The sequence below is a fragment of the Theropithecus gelada genome, chromosome 14 (genome assembly GCF_003255815.1).
Source record: "Theropithecus gelada isolate Dixy chromosome 14, Tgel_1.0, whole genome shotgun sequence".
NCBI classification, from domain to species: domain Eukaryota; kingdom Metazoa; phylum Chordata; class Mammalia; order Primates; family Cercopithecidae; genus Theropithecus; species Theropithecus gelada.
The window spans coordinates 100,000,115-100,022,269 of record NC_037682.1 but is presented as its reverse complement, the minus strand read 5'-3'; the positions used below and the strand labels follow the sequence as shown (position 1 = coordinate 100,022,269).

Sequence of the window (22,155 nt, the reverse complement as noted above, 5' to 3'; positions counted from 1 at the left end):
GGGAACCTCAACTAAAGGCAAGAACAGTTAGTTTAACATAATGATGACACAACTTTCACATTCTTGGAGTAATCTCAGAATAACATAATTGGCTTATTGTAATTCTAAGAAATAGTGAAACCTAAACTGTTGTGTTTAGAGGTTATACTTTAACATTGAGATGTATAACATTAAATACTCAATTAATTACCTGGGTTACTCCCCCCGCTTTTTTTGTTTAAGACAAGGTCTTGCTCTGCTGCCCAGACTGAACTGCAGTGGCATGATCACAGCTCATGTACAGCCCCAAACTCCTGATTTCAAGCAATCCTCCCGCTTTAGCTTCTTGAGTAGCTAGGATTATAGGTGCATGCTACCATGGCCAGCTACATTTTTATTTTTTTGTAGAGATGAGGTCTTGCTATGTTGCCCAGGTTGGTTTCAAACTACTGGCCTCAAGTGATCCTACTGCCTTGGCCTCTCAAAGTGCTGAGATTACAGGCGTGAGCCACTGCATCTGGCCTCTAGACATTTTTCTTTTCTTGAGACGAAGTCTCGGTCTGTCACCTAGGCTGGAGTGCAGTGGTACAACCTCGGCTCACTGCAACCTCTGCCGTCCGGTTGAAGTGATTCTCTCACCTCAGCCTCCCGAGTAGCTGAGACTAGAGGCATGTGCCACCATGCCTGGCTAATTTTTTTGTATTTTTAGTAGAGATGGGGTTTGGCCATGTTCACCAGGCTGGTCTCAAACTCCTGGCCTGAAGTGATCCACCCACCTCGGCCTCCTGAAGTACTGGGATTACAGGTGTGGGCCACCATGCCCGGCTAGAAATCTTAATGGAATAATTTATATGGTAAAATAGTTTTGTGTAAAAACTAGCTGTTGAAAAAGTCATAAGGTAGAGATGAAAGTTTAGTAATTTCTGCCTTCAAGATATTCTAGGTCAGGCATTGGCTTTTTTGTACTTTACAGCAATGAACTTTGGAGGTTCAATTGTGTACCTGATTGGAAATCTTAGCTACTTTCTGAGAGTTCAGGAGGTGCTCCTATAGCCCGTACTTTTGTAACCCAATTCTTCAGTCATTATCTTTGCAATCTAAAAGTCTGGCATTTAGAGCATAAAAAAATTTCCTTTCATTCACATTACAGGAAAATCTACTCTCTAAAAATTTCTTAGCAATCTCTACATTATCTGTCAGATAGGAGATAGCTAATACATCATCAGCTTTGTTCTAAAATTAGGACAGGTCAATAGGTGGTAGAACAACTAGACTGGTAGGTCTCGAAGTGTTGTCCCTGGACCAGTGCAGCATCAACATCACTGGTATCTTGCTAGAAACACACATTCACAGGTTCCACCCTAATCTTGCTGAATTAGAAATTCTAAGAATGGGGCTCAGGAATCTGTGTTTTAACAAACTCTCCAAGTGACTGTGATGTCTGCTAAAGCTCGAGTACCAGTGATCTTAACCACATCAAAGAATTCCTGTACAGGCCGGGTGTGGTGGCTCAAGCCTGTAGTCCCAGCGCTTTGGGAAGCTGAGACGCTGGGATCACGAGGTCAGGAGATCGAGACCATCCTGGCTAACACGGTGAAACCCCGTCTGAACTAAAAAAATACAAAAAAACTAGCCCGGCGAGGTGGCGGGCGCCTATAGTCCCAGCTACTCGGGAGGCTGAGGCAGGAGAATGGCGTGAACCCGGGAGGCGGAGCTTGCAGTGAGCTGAGATCCCGCCACTGCACTCCAGCTTGGGCAACAGAGCTAGACTCCGTCTCAAAAAAAAACAGAATCCCTGTACAGAGTAACTTTTATAGAGCAACTTTTGCTTTCTGCATTCATCGAGGATTAATTAGCTTTTTAAACTGCTAATGGAAAGCATCTATTATGTTAGTTATTATTACAGAAAGTTCCATGTCACAAATTTCTCACAAACTTGAAGGCTAAGGAAAAAAATTGTGCTTTCCTTAATGAACAGTATGCCCGTCTCCCAACCAGTAAGTTTTATATTTGTCTCTGAAAGCAGTTAAGAAGCTCAAAACCAAGTTCTGCTTTTTATTACAATAGCCTAGCTCAAGCAGAATTTTGGAGGGTAGATCTAATTTATTCTTCCCCACTCCCCTATTTAGGGCTTTTAATTTAGCCATTATTTTAAAAATAAAACACATTCATAGTAGAAAACTAGAAATATATAAAAAAGCAGGTGTCACCCATAGTCCCTGTTACAACATTTATAGAAGTAGAAAGTTTTAAAATGAGGTACATGAATGAAATCACAAAAGACAAACCTATGGAAAATAGGCCCTTTAAATTAAGGATTTATTGTTATTTCTAAACGGTTAAATGAATAATTAATATGAGTCAAAGATGATCAGCTAATAGAATGTGACTGAGGACTGTCTTCTCAGGCAAATAGCTAGAGGAAATGTAAGTGGGTACACCCCCATTGAGAGTAATTTGGCAATATGTACCAGATTACAGGTGCATGTATCCTCTAACCCAGCAATCCAACTTTTGGAAATCCATGCTACTGATTTGCCTGCACATGTATGAAATTTGTATGTTCAAGGTTATTCACTGTAATACAGCATTGTTTGTACCAGCAAAAGACTGAAAACAACCCAAATGCCCATTGATAAGGACTTGTATAAAAAACTACATACATACACACAATGCAGCTGTTAAAAAAGGAGAAAGATTTCTGTGACATATTGTTGAGTAGAAAAAAAAGGAAAAAATACCTGACTATAAACCTAACTATAATTAACAGTAATAAAGACTTTTTAAAAGAAAATAAATCTTTATTATTTGGTCCTTCACAGAAAACATTTGTAGACTCCTGGTCCAAATAATGGCTTCTTCTTCTTCTTCTTCTTTTTTAAACAGGATCTTGCTGTGTTGCTCAGGCTGGGGGCTCACTGCCAAGCCTGAGCTCACTGCAGCTTCAAACTCCTGGACTCAAGTGATCCTCCCACCTCAGCCTCCCAAGTAGCTAAGGGACTACAAGCACATGCCATCACGCCTGGCTTTTTTTTTTTTTTTACTTTTTGTCAAGATGGGGTCTCACTATGTTGCCGAGGCTGGTCTCGAACTCCTGGCCTCAAGCGATCCTCCCATCTTGGCCTCCCAAAGCATTAGGAATATAGGCATAAGCCACTTCACCCCGCCAAATGGCATCTTTTATATGTTTCTGGTGAAATAACAGAAGTACAAATAGTTACCTTATAAGTACAGATAGTTAATTTCCTCTTCCTAGTTTCAGTGTTTCTCTGCAGTAATGTATTACACATCTGGAAGACCTGTTGCATGACAGCATCTTGTCTCAGGTCATCACGGCCCTTCAGAATAATTAAACATGAATAAACAAGTACAGTTTATTTTATTATAAAAACACAGAGCCATCTGAGAATAGCAAAGGGCACTCAGAAACAAATCTGAGCATCTGTGCACCTCTTGACAGTCTCCCAAATAATTAAAGATATACTGCCATTCTTTCATTTAGAATAAGCTACAACATTTACACTGATTTAGAAAAAGAAGGTTCCCCTCGCTACTTCTGTAATTAGATTAACTGGAAGTCCCCCGTAGGAAGGCATACTGCAAACACCTGAGTAAAACAGCACTGTGTCTTTCCACCACTCCCCAGTAGGACCCAAAGAGCTCATGAGCAAATGGTAAGGGAAGAATGCTCTCCCTTTTCGGTACATTAAATAGCCCTTGGAACAGTACCAGACCCAGTATACTGACACAAAGGACGTCAACTTGTACTATTCAAGGAGATAAGAGACAGACACCAAAGTATTTTTTTCACAAGAAGCAAGCTCACTGTACATGTCTGTACATCTTAATGGTATTCTTTTACTTGAATCAACCATATAATAATGATGGTCTTTCAGAGAGACACACACACACACACACACACAAAAAATGGAGAAAAGCCTGGTTCTAGAAAGTAATGCATTTCTACTCTACAAATCTTCCTCATTTGCAATTATTCAAAATAAAGACAAAAACCCAAATAAAGCAGAAAGAAGATATCAACTAAAATTTTTCATCATTAAAACTCTAAGGGCTAAGCCAGAGAAGGGATGGCTCACCTTAACAAGCTGTCTCCTCTCCTTGCCATCAGAACCTACACAATCTATTATTTTTGGTAAATTTACACCTCCTGCTAAGCGAAATTCTGCTTTAAATGACTGTATAGTCACGAGATTTCCATATTCTCCTGTGTGGTCCACCTAATAAAAGCATAAACATGATTGATAATAGGTCAGATACACTGTTTGCACTTAAAGAAAAATACATTATAAATGGCAATTTTAATATTAAACAGAGGAACAAATGACAATGTGATATTGGTTAAGAACTGCAACTATAGGATGGGTATAGTGGCTCTCGCCTGTAACTTTAACTACTGTTTAATCAGAGATTCACTAATATACCTAAAGTCATCTGAGAAATAACTCCTCACAAAAACATAAAGTAAATTTTGGAAAAGAGCAGGAGTTTTCTGGGTTGTAACTGCTAAATCTGGCATTTTAAGGAAATATTCAGCTAAATCACTTAGCTGATATAGCTAGAAAAATAGCAGTCAATCCACATGATACAGCTACATTTCAAATCAAGTAACTAGATAGTACTAAACTGCAAAATGAAAAGACAATGTATTTAAGATGATCATTTTCTAAACTTATAACACTTATTATTACATATATCCCTGCCCACATGAAATTCCATTATTTCTTGCAATGAAAGAACATTAGAACACAGCTAAGTGTATTATGCATATGAAGTCAACTTAATATTATAATAATAGGTACTATATTACTTAATACTGTGATATATCACAGCCAATACATTTTATTGCACATAGAATTTTTAAGAACAATATATGACAATTGGAACCTTCCTTGCCAAGTCAAAAATTAATCTTGGCATAAGCACACAGAAACTCTCCTTCTGGCCAATGAAAGTAACAGTCTATAGACCTTCATAAGAAAGATGGGAGGTGTAGAACTGAAGGCAACGGAAAAGAAAGCAAGAGAAGCTTTTGAGTGTTTTAGGGCTTGAGCAAAGGAAATATAATACTGAGAAATTATAGGTTGAAACACATGAAATTTGCCAATATTTAACCAATTCTGACTTACATAAAAATACTATTTCAAATGGTTCAATCTAATAAAAAAAATTTAGTTTAAAAAAAAAATCAAGAGTTAGTTGTAAATTACCTTAATTTCCATAGTAGGGACAACAACATCTTCTAAATTCTTAAGTTTAGTAATTGGCTGGTCTGCTGGAATATTTATGCCTTCTGTATTGAAAAATGAAGAGATTTTAGTGACAAACTGAGGAACAGCATTGAAGGTCAAGCAGGAATAGTCAGCAGACACCACTGGCCCCAACTTGTTGCTCATCTGTGGTCCAGGCTGTGATTGAGAAATGAAGACTAGGCTTTGGCCACTGTGCAGCTCAGGGTCAAAGCTCAACAGTGGCTAATGTAGCTTTAAGTAAATTTGCAGGTTACCTGACAGGGGTAACTAGACCAGATTCCACCTGAGGAACCAGACTAAGCATCTTAAAATACTTACGTAATAGTTTGCATAGTACATAGATAACATACTCCTGTCACATTACTATTAAATGCAACTAAAAGACATGTCAATCCTTTTTGTTTGCTTAGAGAAACAGTATGTGAAGCCCCATTCGTGTTTTAAAGTAATAAGAATTTAAACTTGAAGATACGATTCTGAATAGAAAAAAAAATGCAATTATTAAAGTATGGTGAGATACTTAGAAGCATACTTAGAGACTAGTCACAAAACCAAAGATTATAGCAGCTTATAATTATCTGAACTGACACAGTAAGAATAATAATTAAATAATGGCATTTTAGCACCTATGAAGAAATGGTAAAGGCTTTTTGTTTTTAAGTCCCAGGGCACCGTTTTAGTAACCACATCATTTAAAAAAACTTTTGACTCTAGAAATGTTCAGTTATTCAATTATTTGAATACACTTGCCTCTATGCAATTCTCCGTAATAAGTATGCCAGAAGATTAAATAATTAATTTAGTGTAGTAACCTATTATCAGTTCTCCCAAGAGATATTAAGTAAAAAAGCAACCAGGGAATGTTGAAGCTATCAGATATAAATTAAGCTTTTGGCCGGGCGCGGTGGCTCAAGCCTGTAATCCCAGCACTTTGGGAGGCCGAGACGGGCGGATCACGAGGTCAGGAGATCGAAACCATCCTGGCTAACACGGTGAAACCCCGTCTCTACTAAAAAATACAAAAAACTAGCCGGGTGCGGTGGCGGGCGCCTGTAGTCCCAGCTACTCGGGAGGCTGAGGCAGGAGAATGGCGTGAACCCGGGAGGCGGAGCTTGCAGTGAGCCGAGATCCGGCCATTGCACTCCAGCCTGGGCGGCAGAGTGAGACTCCGTCTCAAAAAAAAAAAAAAAAAAAAAAAAAAATAAATAAATAAATTAAGCTTTTGGATTATGTTTGTGATTTTAAGCAGATTTACTTATTAGGTTCTATAATTAATATATGTCTACAGAGAGTAACATAGCAAGAAAGTAATATTCCTTCTTTGAAACACATACTTCTCTGAGTCTTCCACTGAGTGGCATCTAAGTTTGCTAATATAATATAAGCATCACAAAGTGCCTCAACACTTCTGACCATCTGAGGTCTCCTACTTCTGATAGTACATATTATTCTGTTTGCAGCCTCTGTTCGATCCTATTAATAAAACACAAATAAAAAACATTACATAAGGAACTACCCAACATTTAAACTTCTCAGAGTTAGAAAAACAAAGAGAAAAACAGAATTTATGCACAAATCTAGACAATGGAATGATTATAATTCCTCAGATACAAACAAAACAGCCATAAATGAAATACATCAAAAATACATACTCTCATCAATGACTTAGGTGCCTTTCAAAAATCTACTGTTTCCCTTTGCCAGCTGCTGTGAGGAAAAAAGTAAAATACTACTGGTATCTCCTATGCTTTGACAAACATTAAGGAATTTTGAACCAATTTTAATTAAGTAATTAATTAATTAGAGACAGAGTTTCACTCTTGTTGCCCAGGCTGGAGTGCAATGGCGCAATCTTGGCTCACTGCAACCTCTGCCTCACGAGTTCAAGCTATTCTCCTGTCTCAGCCTCCCGAGTAGCTGGGATTACAGGTGCCCACCATCATGCCCAGCTAATTTTTGTATTTTTAGTAGAGACAGGGTTTCGCGTGTCTGTCAGCCAGGATGGTCTCAAACTCCTGACCTCAAGTGATCGACCCGCCTCAGCTTCCCAAAGTGCTGGGATTACAGGTGTGAGCCACCGTGCCAGCCTTGAACCAAATTTAGATGGCATCATAATAACACAAGATTTTAAAAATAAATATTCTAGGAAAGACTGAATATCACACTTCTAAAAGGTATATATGTTTAATCCAAATACCTCATCAAGCTGAGAGCTTTGTTTAGGCGCATTTTTAGTTATTCTACTTCTTCTTGCTACCTCTGGTTTAGTCAGAAATTCATCTCTGTTTGCATTTGCTAAGGCCAGTATAATAAATAAAGTATGATGGGGGTGATCCATTGAAATTCTAGAGATTAGCTGTAAGAAAATTAAGAACTATTATATTTATGCAAATAGACAAAAAAATTATAATCCATATTTTTCATTTTGGTTAACATTAAAATGTGTATTACTGTCTAGATACTGCAGTGGGTAGAGCATGTATGTCTGCATGTGTGAGAAAGAGGCAGAGGCCTATGAGGAATTAGAGAAAATGAGTAACTTATGTGATGTGAGAAGAGACAAAATATAACATTTTGTATTTCCATTTCTTAGAGGGAATGGTATACATACTTTATATAATATATAGTAATAATAGAAAATAATTATTGTGGTTTGATTTTCAGGTTTACTTACATTATTGAGGACTTCATGAAATCCTAGGCCTCCCATCATCTTGGTCCCCATTCTAGCAGCCAGTTGGTACATAAGAGGCAAAAATTTATATGATGGAATCTTCATTCCATCTCTCTACCATTAAAAAAAGACACAAAATTAATAAACAAGGTATTTCAAATATTCTCACATCTAAGCAAATAAATTATTTTAAGACAGTGCTCCTCTATTAGCATAAGCAAGTGGTTAACAAAACTTCATTAACTATATTTTTTTCCTTCATTTCTTATCTTATCTGAAGGTCTTTCTAATGGGTACTCTAGATTAATGCATTGGTAAATCAAAATATTTGGTCCTAAATTAAACTGGATTTGGAACTGGAATACTTGGTACTGCTTATATTCCAAAAAGTCTAAGGAAGACAAATGTGATCTGAGTGTGACTGTGATCTTGATTCCTGAGAAGTCAGTGTACAATAAAATGAAGTAACTGCTTTTCCCCATAGGCCAAAAGTAATATTTAGTGTATACTACAGCAGAGATGGACTGTATCTATTATGAGTCTTATTCTTTTACTGCAGGAGAAACATTTTATCTCTAACCTTCAAATTGACTAACAATATATATCTTGTCAACATAAATTTAATATTAGGTTTCATCACTATAATCTAAGATTTTCAAAGACAAACTTATACAATACTGCTGTCTTGACATTTTCTTAAAAATGTATTTTCTCTACTTACAAAAGTAATTTATTGGAAAAATCCCAGATTTTTGCAGCAGGGGGAAAACCTGCCTGTGATCACATCATCTTTAATTGCTTTCTAAATCATCCAATCTAATGCCCCATTCTAGACACTCTCCTATGGTTAACTGCAAAGACATAGGACCAAGCTAAATTCTCTCACCTCCACACAAACTTGCATCATTTAGAGCTTGTCAGCTTATATAATATTATAATACAAAGGAACTTTTGTAGAAACAAGACTAGAACTTGTAAATAATTCTAAATACGGATCAAAGTTTAGAAAACTACAAAATGCTACTCATGTGTAGAGTACTAGATGAAGTGCTAGGAATACAAAGAGGTATACAAAATCCCTGACATCAAGGGGCTAACGTCTAAGTTTTTCAAGCACAGGGTAGAATATTGGGCTGAATAACACTTGCCTTCATCATGCCATTGACTTCAGAAACTCCAGAATTTTCAAGCCAGAGGGAACAAAGTCGGAACACCCACATATCATGTTCTTCTCCACTTAATAAGCAGTTGACGTAATTTTCAACTGCTTTACATAAGAAGCGTTTACGATCCTCTTTCAATGCACGCAGGGCAAGTTCATCCAACTCCAGCTCTCGCTGAACCTTTACTGTGTATCTTGCATAGAATAATTAAGGTAAAACACAAAAGGCATAAACTTTAACAGAACTACAAAATCACACACATGATATACAACATAAATGAAAAAAATTGGGTTTTTATCCCAGGGAAAAAAGCAAACTTCTAAGGATTATAAAGGGGATAAACTTACTTTTGTCTTAACTGTGCAATTCACACACCCAGGCATCGAAGGACAAAGGGGACTCTCCCCAAGCTATTTAGCTAACTTAAACCTCTACTTACACTAAAATATACAGATTCAAGACAGGCTTAAATAAAGGGATTTAATTACATCAAAATAGGTAACTTTTGTAATTAATTTCAATATCTATCTCCTTTTCCACTACAATACCAACAAACCAAAAAAGCAAAAAAACAGAAAGCTAATATCTATATTCTCCACAATGAATTTAGAAGCAGAGCATGAATTATTTACGAAAGAACACATGTCAATGTCTTACATACTAATTTGCAATTAACTACAGTAGGACCAAGGCAGACAGGGCACAATGCCTCACACCTGTAATCCCAGAACTTTGGTAGGCCAAGGTGGGCAGATCGTTTGAGCCCAGGAGTTTGAGACCAGCCGGGGCAACATGGCAAAAAACCCCATCTCTGCAAAAAATACAAAAATTAGCCAGGTATGGCGTGCACCTGTAGCCCCAGCTACCTGTGGGGCTGATGGGGAGAATTATTTGAACCCAGGAGGTCGAGGCTGCAGTGAGCTGGAGGACAGTGATCACACCCCTGTACTCTAGCCTGGGTGACAGAGTGAGACCTTGTCTCAAAAAAAACCCAAAAAACAAAAAACGAAAAGAACCCAGAAGACCAAGATAATCTGTATATAGTTAAGCCAACCTTTAGTGCTCACAACTATATCACATAAAAAGACCAAGTCACTCTTTCTATGCAAAAACATTCACTCAGTTAACTGGTGAACATAAAATTGTCACTTGTAGAAACCTAGTTACCTGTTGGTCTGAATTTTATGTTCCCTAAGGAGACCTACTTCCTCTTTGGCTCTTTTCAGGAGAGCTTGCTTGTTTTCAAATTCTGATGATTTCATGTAGTTTTCAATTCTTTGGTACTGAGTATCTGAAAACCGGGCTAATGACAGAAATGCCTTCATTTTTCCATTTCTTAGCTCATCATTACTTTCTCCATCATAATTGCCAGCAACTTCTACTGCCTTCAAGAAAACACAACCAATTTAAATTATATTTACAAATACTAAATACATCTAAAGAATCACTCGAATTAAGGTAATACACTAAAGTTTAACTTATATACATGTAAAAGCTAGCTAAATTATACGAACTATTGCAAGCCTGTCCAAGCCGTGGCCCATGGGCCACATGTGGCCTAACACAAATTCGTACATTTTCTTAAAACATTATGAGATTTCTTTTGTGATTTTTTTTAAAAGCTCATTAGCTATCATTAATGTTAGCATATTTTATGTGTGGCCCAAGGCAATTCTTTTTGCAATGTGGCCCAGGGAAGCCAAAAGATTGGACAGCCCTGAACTATAGTATTTTCTTGACTTTTCAAAACAACTTTGACAGTGTAGAAATAACCCAAACAGCTAATACTCATAAAGAACTCTGCAAAAACAAATAACTTTATAAAATTTAAAGACAATCAGGCTGGGTGTGGTGGCTCACACCTGTAATGCCAGCACTTTGGGAGGCCGAGGAGGGTGGATCACTTGAGGTCAGGAGTTCGAGACCAGCCTGGCCAACATGGAGAAACTCCATCTCTACTAAAAATACAAAAAATTAGCCGGGTGTGGTGGCACACTCCTATAGTCCCAGCTACTTGGGAAGCTGAGGCAGGAGAATCACTTGAACCTGGGAGGTGGAGGTTGCAGTGAGTCAAGATTGCACCACTGTACTCCAGCCTGGGCAACAGAGCAGGACTTCATCTCAAAAAAAATAAAAAATAAATAAAGACAATCACATCATGTGTTTCATGTTACACTTATTTAGTGAGGTAACTATTTCCAAAATTAGTGACTCTAAAGGAATGAGGAAGAAACAGGAAAGTCAAAGGGAGCTAGTGTACTGAAGCCTTTACTTGTGGGTGGCTAGGCTAATGAAGAGCAAAGGCTGACTTGCCTATTCCTTAATCAGTTATTTTTGTAGATGAATAAATGAAGAAATTATCAGAAACCACCTGCTGAAAGGGTAGCTGGTAGTGGAGGCAGGAAGGAGGAAGAAGAGATACTATACTTGGGCCTACTTTCAAAATCGGCTGCTTCATTTCTGTTTCACTCCACTCTAGAGACTATACAGAGCTACAACAGTAATAATATATAGAAAAATAAAACCATACTTTTATTTGCTTTTGAAATATATTGATCTTGATGAAAAGATGAAGCATATTCATGCTAAGTAACTATCTTAAGGGTTGCTCCAAAAATCTTACCTTTTCTAGATAGGTCTGCATGATGACCGCAGGATTTTCTAAGCAAGTTTCTGCTAACCAGTTGCCACAAACCCTTAGACATTCTGTGTATATAAGTTTTAGGCTGGGATTGTTCTGTACAAGAAAGGCAAAATCTTAAAATACATTACCATGACTGTACCCAACTGTCCTTCATGTAAGGGGAAAAAAGCAGGTTAAAAATGTTTTTCCTCGGTGGGTGGGGGGAAAAAAAGTTTTTCCTCATCTGCTTTTGCCATACAACTATTTTCATAATCCCATGTAGGAAACGATCATCCTCTCTTTATTATTATTATTGCCATTATTGGAGCAAGTCACATTTATTGAGCACTTACATATGCCCGACACTTTGTAAAGGCTTTATATATATTAACTCATCTAATTCTCACAAGAATCCTATTAAATTAGAACTATTATTACCCCCAATTTGCAGATTAGAAAACTGAGGTACGAGGAAGTTGGGTAACTCCAGACAGCACATACTTCAGGGCAAATACTATTAAGCAATATTTACACATATCATATTGGCATTCAGTGCTTTGGTATAATGATTTCTCTAATAACAGAAGATGCTATACAATGAGTGCCCAACATCAAAAAGTACAGTAAAGGCCAGGTGTGGTGGCTCACGTCTGTAATCCCAGCACTTTAGGAGGCCAAGGCGGGTAGACTGCCTGAGCTCAGGAGTTCAGACCAGTCTGGCCAACGTGGTGAAACCCCATCGCCACTAAAAATACGAAAAAATTAGCTGGGCATGGTGGCATGTACCTGTAATCCCAGTTACTCGGGAGGGTGAGGCAGGGGAATTGCTTGAACCAGGGAGGTGGAAGTTGCAGTGAGCTGAGGTCATGCCACTGCATTCTAGCCTGGGTGACAGAGCAAGACTCCGTCTCAAATATAAATAAATAAATAAATAAATAAATAAAAAAGCACAGTAAGCTGATATTCACTAAGCAGGAACATGTCTGTGGGACACCACTGTAGACAAACGTTGGGGACACCAATGTCTCTACTTTATCCAGTGTGTATGCTGGATATATAGCTGAAGTAGCAACATAAGTTTGCAAAAACTAACAGGTAATATTAGATAAAATATTAGATGTGATATTTTCAAAGCATTTGGATTGACAACCTAACTGTCCCAACTTGCTTTTATTTTGTAATTTAGTTCTTTCATTCATTTTCTCTTCCCGTTTTTCACTTGCCTTTTCAAATTCAGAGTAGCTATTTCATTCATTTCCCACATATCTTTCTTGAATTCTGTAGGAAGTTAAAGGCTTAATACTGGGAAACATTAAATGAATCTACCACATGACGGACTGATAGAATTGTTATATATAGGAAAAAGTTTCTAAACATCTTTTACAAATTAATTTTCAAGACCAGTTTTACAATATCTTGTTCATAAATTAGTAATTTCAAGGCTCTAATAAAATTGTTATTAAAACTATTTTAAAGCACATTTGTGTTTTTTAAATAACAGTAAAACACTAATCCAGCCAATAAAAAAACAAACCGCTGCACAGCTGGCATCCAACTTCTTGATCATTTGCTTGAGAATACTCAGGGCAAGACTCTGCTCCTTTTTTGCCCAGAATACTTGTGCTTCTTCCAGCTGCCACTCAGAGACTCCACAGCTAACTGAATTATACTGTTTAATTTGAAATATTGCCCTTTCAGGGAGCTGAAATGAAAATGACATATGGGAGTAAATACTTCTACTATTACTACTACCACCGTCAATAATAGTAATAATGAAAGCAGTAACTACCATTCATTGAGGACTTAACTACTTGTCAGGGGCTATCTTAAGTACCTCTCTGTCTGCATGACATTTCCCCAACCCCACGTATGCCTATCTGTCCGTCTGTCTCTCTCTATATATATATATATGTATGTGTATCTGTGTGTCTATACACACAGTATATAAAATCACCGAATTGTTATCAATATAGTATATTAGGTATCTTATTTTATAACCAGGAAATTGATGTTGAGAAAAGATTAAGTACCTTGCCCAAGGCTTAAAGTCAGATCTAATTCCAAAATGGGCACTCTTAAACAACTATCTTTACTATATATTAATAGAGATCACTATCTCCTAATGACATTTCTTTTTCATTCAGGCTTTCTGTGTTTTAAATAATAAAAGGAAGGTCAAGAGGTAAGATGACATAGTTTTAAATTATATTTACCTGAGTGTTCTTGAAAGTTCTGGCCAGTATAGAGAGTTCTACAAGGTGTTTGGTGAGAATCTCCTTAATACACTCTCTTTGTGAGTTGTCTATTTCCTTTTCCATCAGGATCTCCAAAATGACTGTGCGTAGAGCCATGATAGGCTCCTGAAAACTAAAATCACTGTCCTTGAGAAGCTGGGAGTGTTTCTGCCACTTAATATATACTTCAGAGAGTTGTCTATGTGTGACTGATCTGAAGGCCACATCATAGAGTTCATGTAAGCAAGATAAATGAAAAAAAAAAAAAAAAAAACTATGTAAGTTCTGAAACTTAAGACATAATATAATAATACAAAGAAACTTTTGTAGTGACAACACTAGAACTTATAAATAATCCTAAGTATGGATCAAAATTTAGAAAACTACAAAATACTATGTGGTCAGAGCTCATAAGAGGTTATTAGCAGAGAGGCCACAGATGAGAAACATTAAAAAAATTTTTTTTAATACTCTGACATTACAAAAAGCAGCCCTTCTAAATACTCTTCTGAAACAAGAATATATTCATCAGACCTATCATAAAGAATGCCTACATCTTTAGTCCTGCTTCAATACTGCTTGTAGTAATGAGGACATGTCAGCAAGGAAATGAGGGATCCCCTACTGGGGACAACTTGATGCATAATTATAGATGTCAAAAAAAAAATCACAATCCAGTGAAGGAAAAGCTGGCATCTGGCAAAGGTTTCATTTACCAACATTATTAAAGGAACAGAAAAGGCATATTGTACAATTAGTTTATATGAATAGTATGCTTCCCAAATAACTGAACTATGAAATACTACCCAATCCTTCAGGGACATTTATTGAAAGAAATAAGAAAGAGGAAGCAGGGAGAGTAAGATGACAAAGTGATGACTTAGAAATGAAAGCTCTTTTAAGTTACTTGATAGGGAAGGAACAGTAAGAAAAATGCTAGGAACCAAAACTTCAATTCCTCTCTAAATGACCCTACCACAGCAGGTCTCAAACTTTTTGAGGAACTCCTTTACAATCAAACAGATTATCGAAGACCCCAAAGAACTTTCAATTGTTGGACCATATCTACTGATACTAGATATGATATCACATTAGAAAGACTGAGAAAAATCTAAAATGTATTAATTTATTCAAAAATAATAAATCTACTATATATCATAAATAACAATTTTAGGAAAAAGAACTGCAGTAGTTTCTCTGTATCTGCAGAAAATTGGCTCCAAGACACCTTGATAATGCTGATGTTCAAAATCCCTTACTTAAAACAGCAGGGTATTTTCCTATTACACGTAACCTCTAGATTACATGTAATAGGAGAATGTGCATAGGTTATACACAAATCTCTAATTACATATGATACCTACTATAATGTAAATACTATGTAAATAAGTGTTATATCCTATTCTTTAACATTTTTTTCAAATATTTTTTATCATATTTGGTTTAATCTGTACATCGAAACCTGTAGGTAAAGAATTGCAACTGTATACTTCCCAAAACAAAACAAAACAAAACTTAGTGAGAATGGCACTGTTTTGCATTTTTGCAAATCTCTTTAATGTCCGGATTAACAGAACGAGATGAATTCTCATCTCTGCTTCTGCATTTAGTTTGTTATGATTTGATGTTTTGGTTGAAGTACACGAATGAAATCTAATCTGAGAGCATAAGCATTTGTTCACCAGTTCATCCAACTTTCCCTCTGCTTTTCTTCTTCTTGTTTCTCTACCAAAGAAAGAGCCAGATTATTCTTTAGGCGTTTCTTCTTTTTAAAATTTATTTTTAATTTTTATGGATATATAATAGTTGTACATATTTATTAGGTACGTGTGATACTTTGATACAAGCATACAATGTGTAATGATCAAACTTGGGTAACTGGGATGTCCATGATCTCAAACATTTATCATTTCTTTATTTTGGAAACATTCCAAACCTTCTTTTGTAGCTATTTAAAAATATACAGTAAATTACTGTTAACTACAGTTGCCCTATTGTGCTATCAAACACTAGATCTTATTCCTTCTATTTACTTGTATTTTTTTACCCATTAACCAGCCACTCTTCATCCTCTCCCTCCACAACACCTTTCCCTGCCTCTGGTTACTATCATTCTATTCACTGTTTCTTAAAGAATTCTATACTCTTTTTAGCAGGAGAAATCTTTCATTCAGAGGAAAAATTTCTTGATTTCTGGCAGTAAGAACTGCCAAGGTACTTACTAATGAAAGCAGAAAAGAGTTTTGTTCCTTTATTTTCTTCCTAAGAAAAGCCACATTAATATGTATGTCTTCTGCTATGTCATTTTGAAAAAGCTATTATTCTTTTCTTCTGACTCTAAAATTTCCTTCTCTTTTCTACTTCCAAAACATATTCCAAATTTTATTTTTGCATAAAGGTAGGGTGACCTTAGTCATTTATATCCTCTTTCTTTCCTCTTATAATAATAATAGTGACTCAAAATAGCACGGCTAAAAGGGGCTTTAGAGACCATCAAATATAAATCCCTGACTTTAGAAATGAGGAAACTGAGGACACAAAACACTTTACTTTGTCATCCTGACAGACTCAAGGCTGCCCTTACATAACTCTTCCACTTCTTTTACTCTAGCAGCAAGGCAGAGATAAAATGACAGTAATGCAATGTAGTGCTAAAACTGAATGGAGTGTAACATGCTGTGCAAAAACATGAGGAAACAATTTTATCTGGGTAAGCCAGGGAAGAAGTTATAAAAGAAAAGCACATTCAAGCTGAATTTTTAAAAGTTTAATTTTTACAATGACTATTTTGGGAAATGTTTAATAAAAGCACAATGCACTAGGGCTAATCAACTTACATCTTGATAAAAGGAAAGAAACACACACATCTGGTCTCTACATAGTTTTTTGTTTGTTTGTTTGTTTTTTGAGACAGAGTCTCGCTCTGTTGCCCAGGCTGGAATCCATAGCACAATCTCGGCTCACCACAACCTCTGCCTGCTGTGCTGAGTTCAAGCAATTCTCCTGCTTCAGTCTCCTGAACAGCTGAGATTACAAGCGCCTACCACCATACCCAGCTAATTTTTGTATTTTTAGTAGAGATAGGGTTTCACCATGTTGACCAGGCTGGTCTTGAACTCCTGACCTCAAGTGATCCACCCACCTCAGCCTCCTATGAAGTGCTAGGATTACAGGCATGAGCCACTGTGCCCGGCCTATAGTTTTTTTTAAAGTCACTACTGGTAACAGAAAAGCTGCACTTTAGGATAACAAAGTCATATGAATTACATACTTTGAGAAAAGCTCCCCAATGCTTTCCAGCTCTCCAATGGCCTGCAACCTGCTGAGTGTGGGGTAGAGTGAATACACAGACTCAAGGCTGCGCTTACACAACTCTTCCACTTCTTTTACTCTAGTTGCAAAAAAGAAAAGACACTCTGAAAACAAAGAAAAGGTTTTCAGGAAAATAAAAGTTCAAATTTGTTGTTAGAGAGTTCTCATCATAGGCTTTGCTACTGATCTAGCAATACTAACAAGCAACAGTGAATACGAAATAGCAGCGGAAACAAAATACAACTGATCCTTGAACAACCCAAATTTAAATGCGTGGTCCACTTATACTCAGTTTCTTCCATCTTTGCCACCCCTGAGATACCAAGACCAACCCTTCCTCCTTATCCTACTTAACATGAAGGTGGCAAGGATGAAGACCTTTATGATGACCCACTTCCACTTAATCAATAGTAAATATATGTTCTCTTCCTTATAATTTTCAATAACATTTTCTTTTCTCTAGCTTACTTTATTATAAGAATATGGTATTATAATCCTTTATACAAACTATGTGTTAATCTTTTGTTTAAGTTATTGGTAAGGCTTCTGGTTAACAGTAAGCTATTAGTAGTTAAGCTTTTGAGGAGTCAAAGTAATACTCATATTTTCAAATGTGTGAGGAGGAGGGGCTCAGCACTCCTAACCTCCAAGTGGTTCAAGGATCAACTGTAAACCTTGGAATCACACAGACCAAGATCTAAATTGCAGTTCTGTCACTTATAACTGTGTAACTTTGGGCATGTTACTGGACTTCTTAAGCCTGTTTTCGCATCCATAGTTATTGTCATGATTAGAGAATACATATGAAAGGAGTCTAACGGTGGCTAGCATATCATAGGCACTTAAATGATAGTAAATTTTATTTCTGTGATAAACATAGGATTTATTAAGTCACTACTGTTATAAAAACGTTACATTTGTTTAGCCCATTATAATTATTTCCTTATGCCTCATCGCATTTGTGCCTCAAAACAAGTTTGTAAGTATTAACCATGAGTTACAATTTTATAAATTAGAACACTAAATGCCATACAATTACTAAATGAGACAAGACGAAACTCTCAGGATACTTGTACTGGAAGAGAACAAAGAAGAGGGAATCACCAAAACTTTCTTGAAGGGTCAGGGTAAAGAATGAACCTGGAATCCCAGAAACAATTTGTTTTGAAGGAGTGTAGAGAATTACACGGAAACATCTGATCACAGCCACCAAGTCTTTATCTCTTCATCAATGCAAATCCTTACATTAAAATTGTTTTTCAAGTTTTCAGAAAAGAAGCCATGACATTAAATGTTAAAATACAGTAACTTTGTCTTTTCATAATACCTTGCATATTTGAGACTTTCATAAAATGTAGAGAATTCTCTGTCTCTTAGAGATTGTAGAGCATTGTACAATGATTCATGGTAACTGGTTCCTTCTATTTCTTTGCTGTGAGATAATAAGTCAAAGAAAAAAATATATTTAAAAACAGAACCCTAAGATATACATATACAAATAGCTTCACCAAAGGACAAAATTTTTAAATTAAAATTTCTCCATTCTAAAAAATGCATTTCTAGAATTTTTGGTAACAAATACAAATTTTATGAGTCATTTAAATTCTTTAAGCAGAAAAAAAGGAAATTACTCAGATACTTTGCCTGGTTCTAAATATGCTCTACTTGTATTTATTCAATAAACACCTATTATGTGCCAGGCACTAGGCACAAGGGGGATTTACAAGTTGACAAGTCAGATCAGGTCTCTACTCTCACGGAATTTATGTGCTGGTTTGGAGGAATACACAATAGATAAGTATTGGAGAGTAACAAGGGGCATGCAGAGAATTAAAACAAAATGGCCAGATGGCTATTACAGAATAGGTAGTCAAGAAAAGTCTCTCTGACAGAGATACAATATTATTTAACTAGGGTCAGAATGAAAAGAAGCCACCGGCATGGTAACTGGGGGAAAAGGAGAAGATACATCTAAGGCCCTTGGATAGAAACAGCTTGGCCTGATAGGAAAACACAAGAGGGGCCTGTGTGGCTGAAATACAAGGGGAAGGGGAAGAACAGTATATATTGATTTACAGAGACAAGCAAGAATCAACTCACACAGGAAAGTTTTTAAAATATGAGGGTATATCTCTAATGTTATAGCAGTCTTACAGTTTGAAATATTTGAAAGGCACTCCAATAATTATTATTTTTTGAGAGAGTCTCACTCTGTTGCCCAGGATGGAGTGCAGTGACGTGATCTCGGCTTACTGCAACCTCAGCCTCCTGGGCTCAAGGGATCCCCTCACCTCAGCCTCCCAAGCAGCTGGGACTACAAATGCATGCCACCGCGCCCAGCTAACTTTTGTATTTTTTGTAGAGATGGGGTTTCACCATGTTGCCCAAGCTTGTCTTGAATTCCTAACTTCAAGTGATCTCCCTCCTCGGCCTCCCAAAGTGCTGGGATTACAGGCATGAGCCACCACACTCGGCCAACAATTTTTTTTTTTCTACGAAGGCAACAAAACATACTTAAACATAATTTATTTTTTAGTGTTTATATTATCAAAAAACTTTACATAAATATGAAATCCTTTATTAGACTAGGTGCTTGGCTTTTCATTCAGAAAACATGGTGACCTTATATTCAGATTATAAATGTTATCTTCCTGGGTAACTGAGTGGTTTTTTATTTTTTTTTTTTGAGACAGAGTCTCACTCTGTCGCCCGAGGCTGGATCTTGGCTCCAGCCTGGGCGACAGAGTGAGACTCTGTCGATCTTGGCGATCGACAAGTGGTGCGATCTTGGCTCACTGCAACCTCTGCTTCCCAAGTTCAAGCCCTCTCCTGCATCAGTCTCCCGAGTAGCTTGGATTATAGGCGCGCAGCACCATACCCGGCTAATTTTCGCATTTTTAGTAGAGATGGAGTTTCACCCTGTTGGCCAGGTTGGTCTCAAACTCCTGATCTCAAGTGATCCATCTGCCCCAGCTCTCAAAGTGCTGGGATTCCAGGTGTGAGCCACCACACTGGGCCCAGCCCTGAGTAGGTATTATTTTATTTATTTATTTATTTTTTAAGAGATGGAGTCTTGCTCTGTCGTCCGGACTGGAGTGCAGTGGCGCTATGTCAGCTCACTCTCACTGCAACCTCTGCCTCCCGTGTTCTGGCAATTCTCCTGCCTCAGGCTTCCAAGCAGCTGGGACTACAGGCGCACGCCACCACACCTGGCTACTTTTTTGTACTTTAGTAGAGACGTTGCCCAGGCTGGTCTCAAACTCCTGAGCTCAAGCAATCCACCCGCCTCGGCCTCCCAAAGTGCTAGGATTATAGGCGTGAGTCACCATGCCCAGACGTATTATTTTCTAATAAAAGAAAATATTTCATAAATAAGATAAGCAGTCCTTTGTGGATCCTCCAGTCAATGTAAGTGTCATCTTACTGACTAAAATGTTTGTAGTAAGGAGTAGAAAGAGGAATGCCTATACTTTGCTTGACACGCCTCAGTCCAACAAACAGTATGTGAGATGATTCTCATAAGAAAACCCTTTTCATATTTCTGTTTTTAGAAATACTTAGGGGTGGGGTGAAGTTGTCCTAATGGAAGAAGAGAGTAAAATTCAAGCCTAGGTGCATTAACTGCTTATTGCTATCTTACTGAAGGATTTAGGACTATCTATAGCTTGCAATATCTACTATACGTGTGTGTGTGTGTGTGTGTGTGTGTATATATATATAAACTCCTGTTATATTCATAGAACAAGAGTAAAACAGTTGTTGTTTAGAACTAGGAGAGAGGCAAAAAAAAAGAAAAAAATCAAGTCAAATTTCTTCTTACCTGACATTAGTGCAATGGTCCCACTGCATATTCCTCCATGCTGCTTGGTAATGAAGTTCCTGTAGTTCAGGACACCAGTCTTTATTTTCATAATCTAATCCTTTTAAATACACAGAAAGAATATGGCAGAGTCCCAAATTCTGCAAGGCCTAAACAGGAGTTATTTTTGTTTTTAAGTAATCAAAGATATCAATAGAAAACCAGAGAAAAAAAAAGCAAACATACAAATAAACAAATTTTAGTTCACAATATCGCTTAAAATCCCAAAATATCAGCTGGGTATGGTGGCTTATGCCTGTAATCTCAGCACTTTGGAAGGCTGAGGCAGGAGGATCACTCGAGCCCAGGAGTTTGAGACCAGCCTGGGCAACAAAGCAAGACCCTGTCTCTACAATTTTTTTTTTTTTTTAATTAGCTGGGTATGGTAGTGTGTACCTATAGCCCCAGCTACTTGGGTGGCTGAAGCGAGAGGTGACCTTGAGCCCAGGAGGTCAAGACTGCAGTGAGCTATGATCGCGCTAATGCACTCCAGCCTCAGTAACAGGGTGACAATTTATCTCTAAAAAAAAAATTTTTTTTTTTGAGATGGAGTCTCACTCTGTCGCCCAGGCTGGAGTGCAGTGGCATAATCTCGGCTCACTGCAAGCTCCGCCTCCCGGGTTCACGCCATTCTCCTACCTCAGCCTCCCAGGTAGCTGGGACTACAGGTGCCCACCACCATGCCCGGCTAGTTTTTTTTTTTTGTATTTTTAGTAGAGACAGGGTTTCACCGTGTTAGCCAGGATGGTCTCGATCTCCTGACCTCATGATCCGCCCGCCTCAGCCTCCCAAAGTGCTGGGATTACAGGCGTGAGCCACCGCACCTGGCCAAAAAATTTTTTTTAATCCCAAAATATCGTTTAATGTTTCCCAAAAAACACAAAGATGGAGCTCAAAGGGCTCTAATATTTCATGGAAGAATGGCTAAGGAGTATTAGCCAGTAATAGAAACAATAGGTTCTGGGACCAACTCTATTGCAAACTATGAGAAATAGTTCACATGAGATTTTCCATGTGAAGCAGTAAGTACACTACCTGGCA

The 22,155-nt window shown here is 37.4% G+C and overlaps 1 protein-coding gene across 2 annotated transcripts in view; it reads right to left on the bottom strand.

Annotated features, from left to right (window-relative positions):
- The window catches only part of ATM (ATM serine/threonine kinase), a 135,072-nt gene that overhangs the window by 23,073 nt on the left and 89,844 nt on the right, over nucleotides 1-22,155 (bottom strand). For both annotated transcript variants that reach the window (XM_025357030.1, XM_025357031.1), the window contains 14 exons: nucleotides 21,076-21,224; nucleotides 18,583-18,687; nucleotides 17,215-17,334; nucleotides 13,923-14,157; nucleotides 13,244-13,411; nucleotides 11,710-11,823; nucleotides 10,254-10,471; nucleotides 9,072-9,279; nucleotides 7,924-8,037; nucleotides 7,447-7,605; nucleotides 6,584-6,722; nucleotides 5,208-5,290; nucleotides 4,077-4,217; nucleotides 3,201-3,317 (listed from right to left, as the gene is read on the bottom strand). In XM_025357030.1, the coding sequence (XP_025212815.1) occupies nucleotides 3,201-3,317; nucleotides 4,077-4,217; nucleotides 5,208-5,290; nucleotides 6,584-6,722; nucleotides 7,447-7,605; nucleotides 7,924-8,037; nucleotides 9,072-9,279; nucleotides 10,254-10,471; nucleotides 11,710-11,823; nucleotides 13,244-13,411; nucleotides 13,923-14,157; nucleotides 17,215-17,334; nucleotides 18,583-18,687; nucleotides 21,076-21,224 (2,070 nt within the window). The remainder of the gene's footprint in view (nucleotides 1-3,200; nucleotides 3,318-4,076; nucleotides 4,218-5,207; nucleotides 5,291-6,583; nucleotides 6,723-7,446; nucleotides 7,606-7,923; nucleotides 8,038-9,071; nucleotides 9,280-10,253; nucleotides 10,472-11,709; nucleotides 11,824-13,243; nucleotides 13,412-13,922; nucleotides 14,158-17,214; nucleotides 17,335-18,582; nucleotides 18,688-21,075; nucleotides 21,225-22,155) is intronic.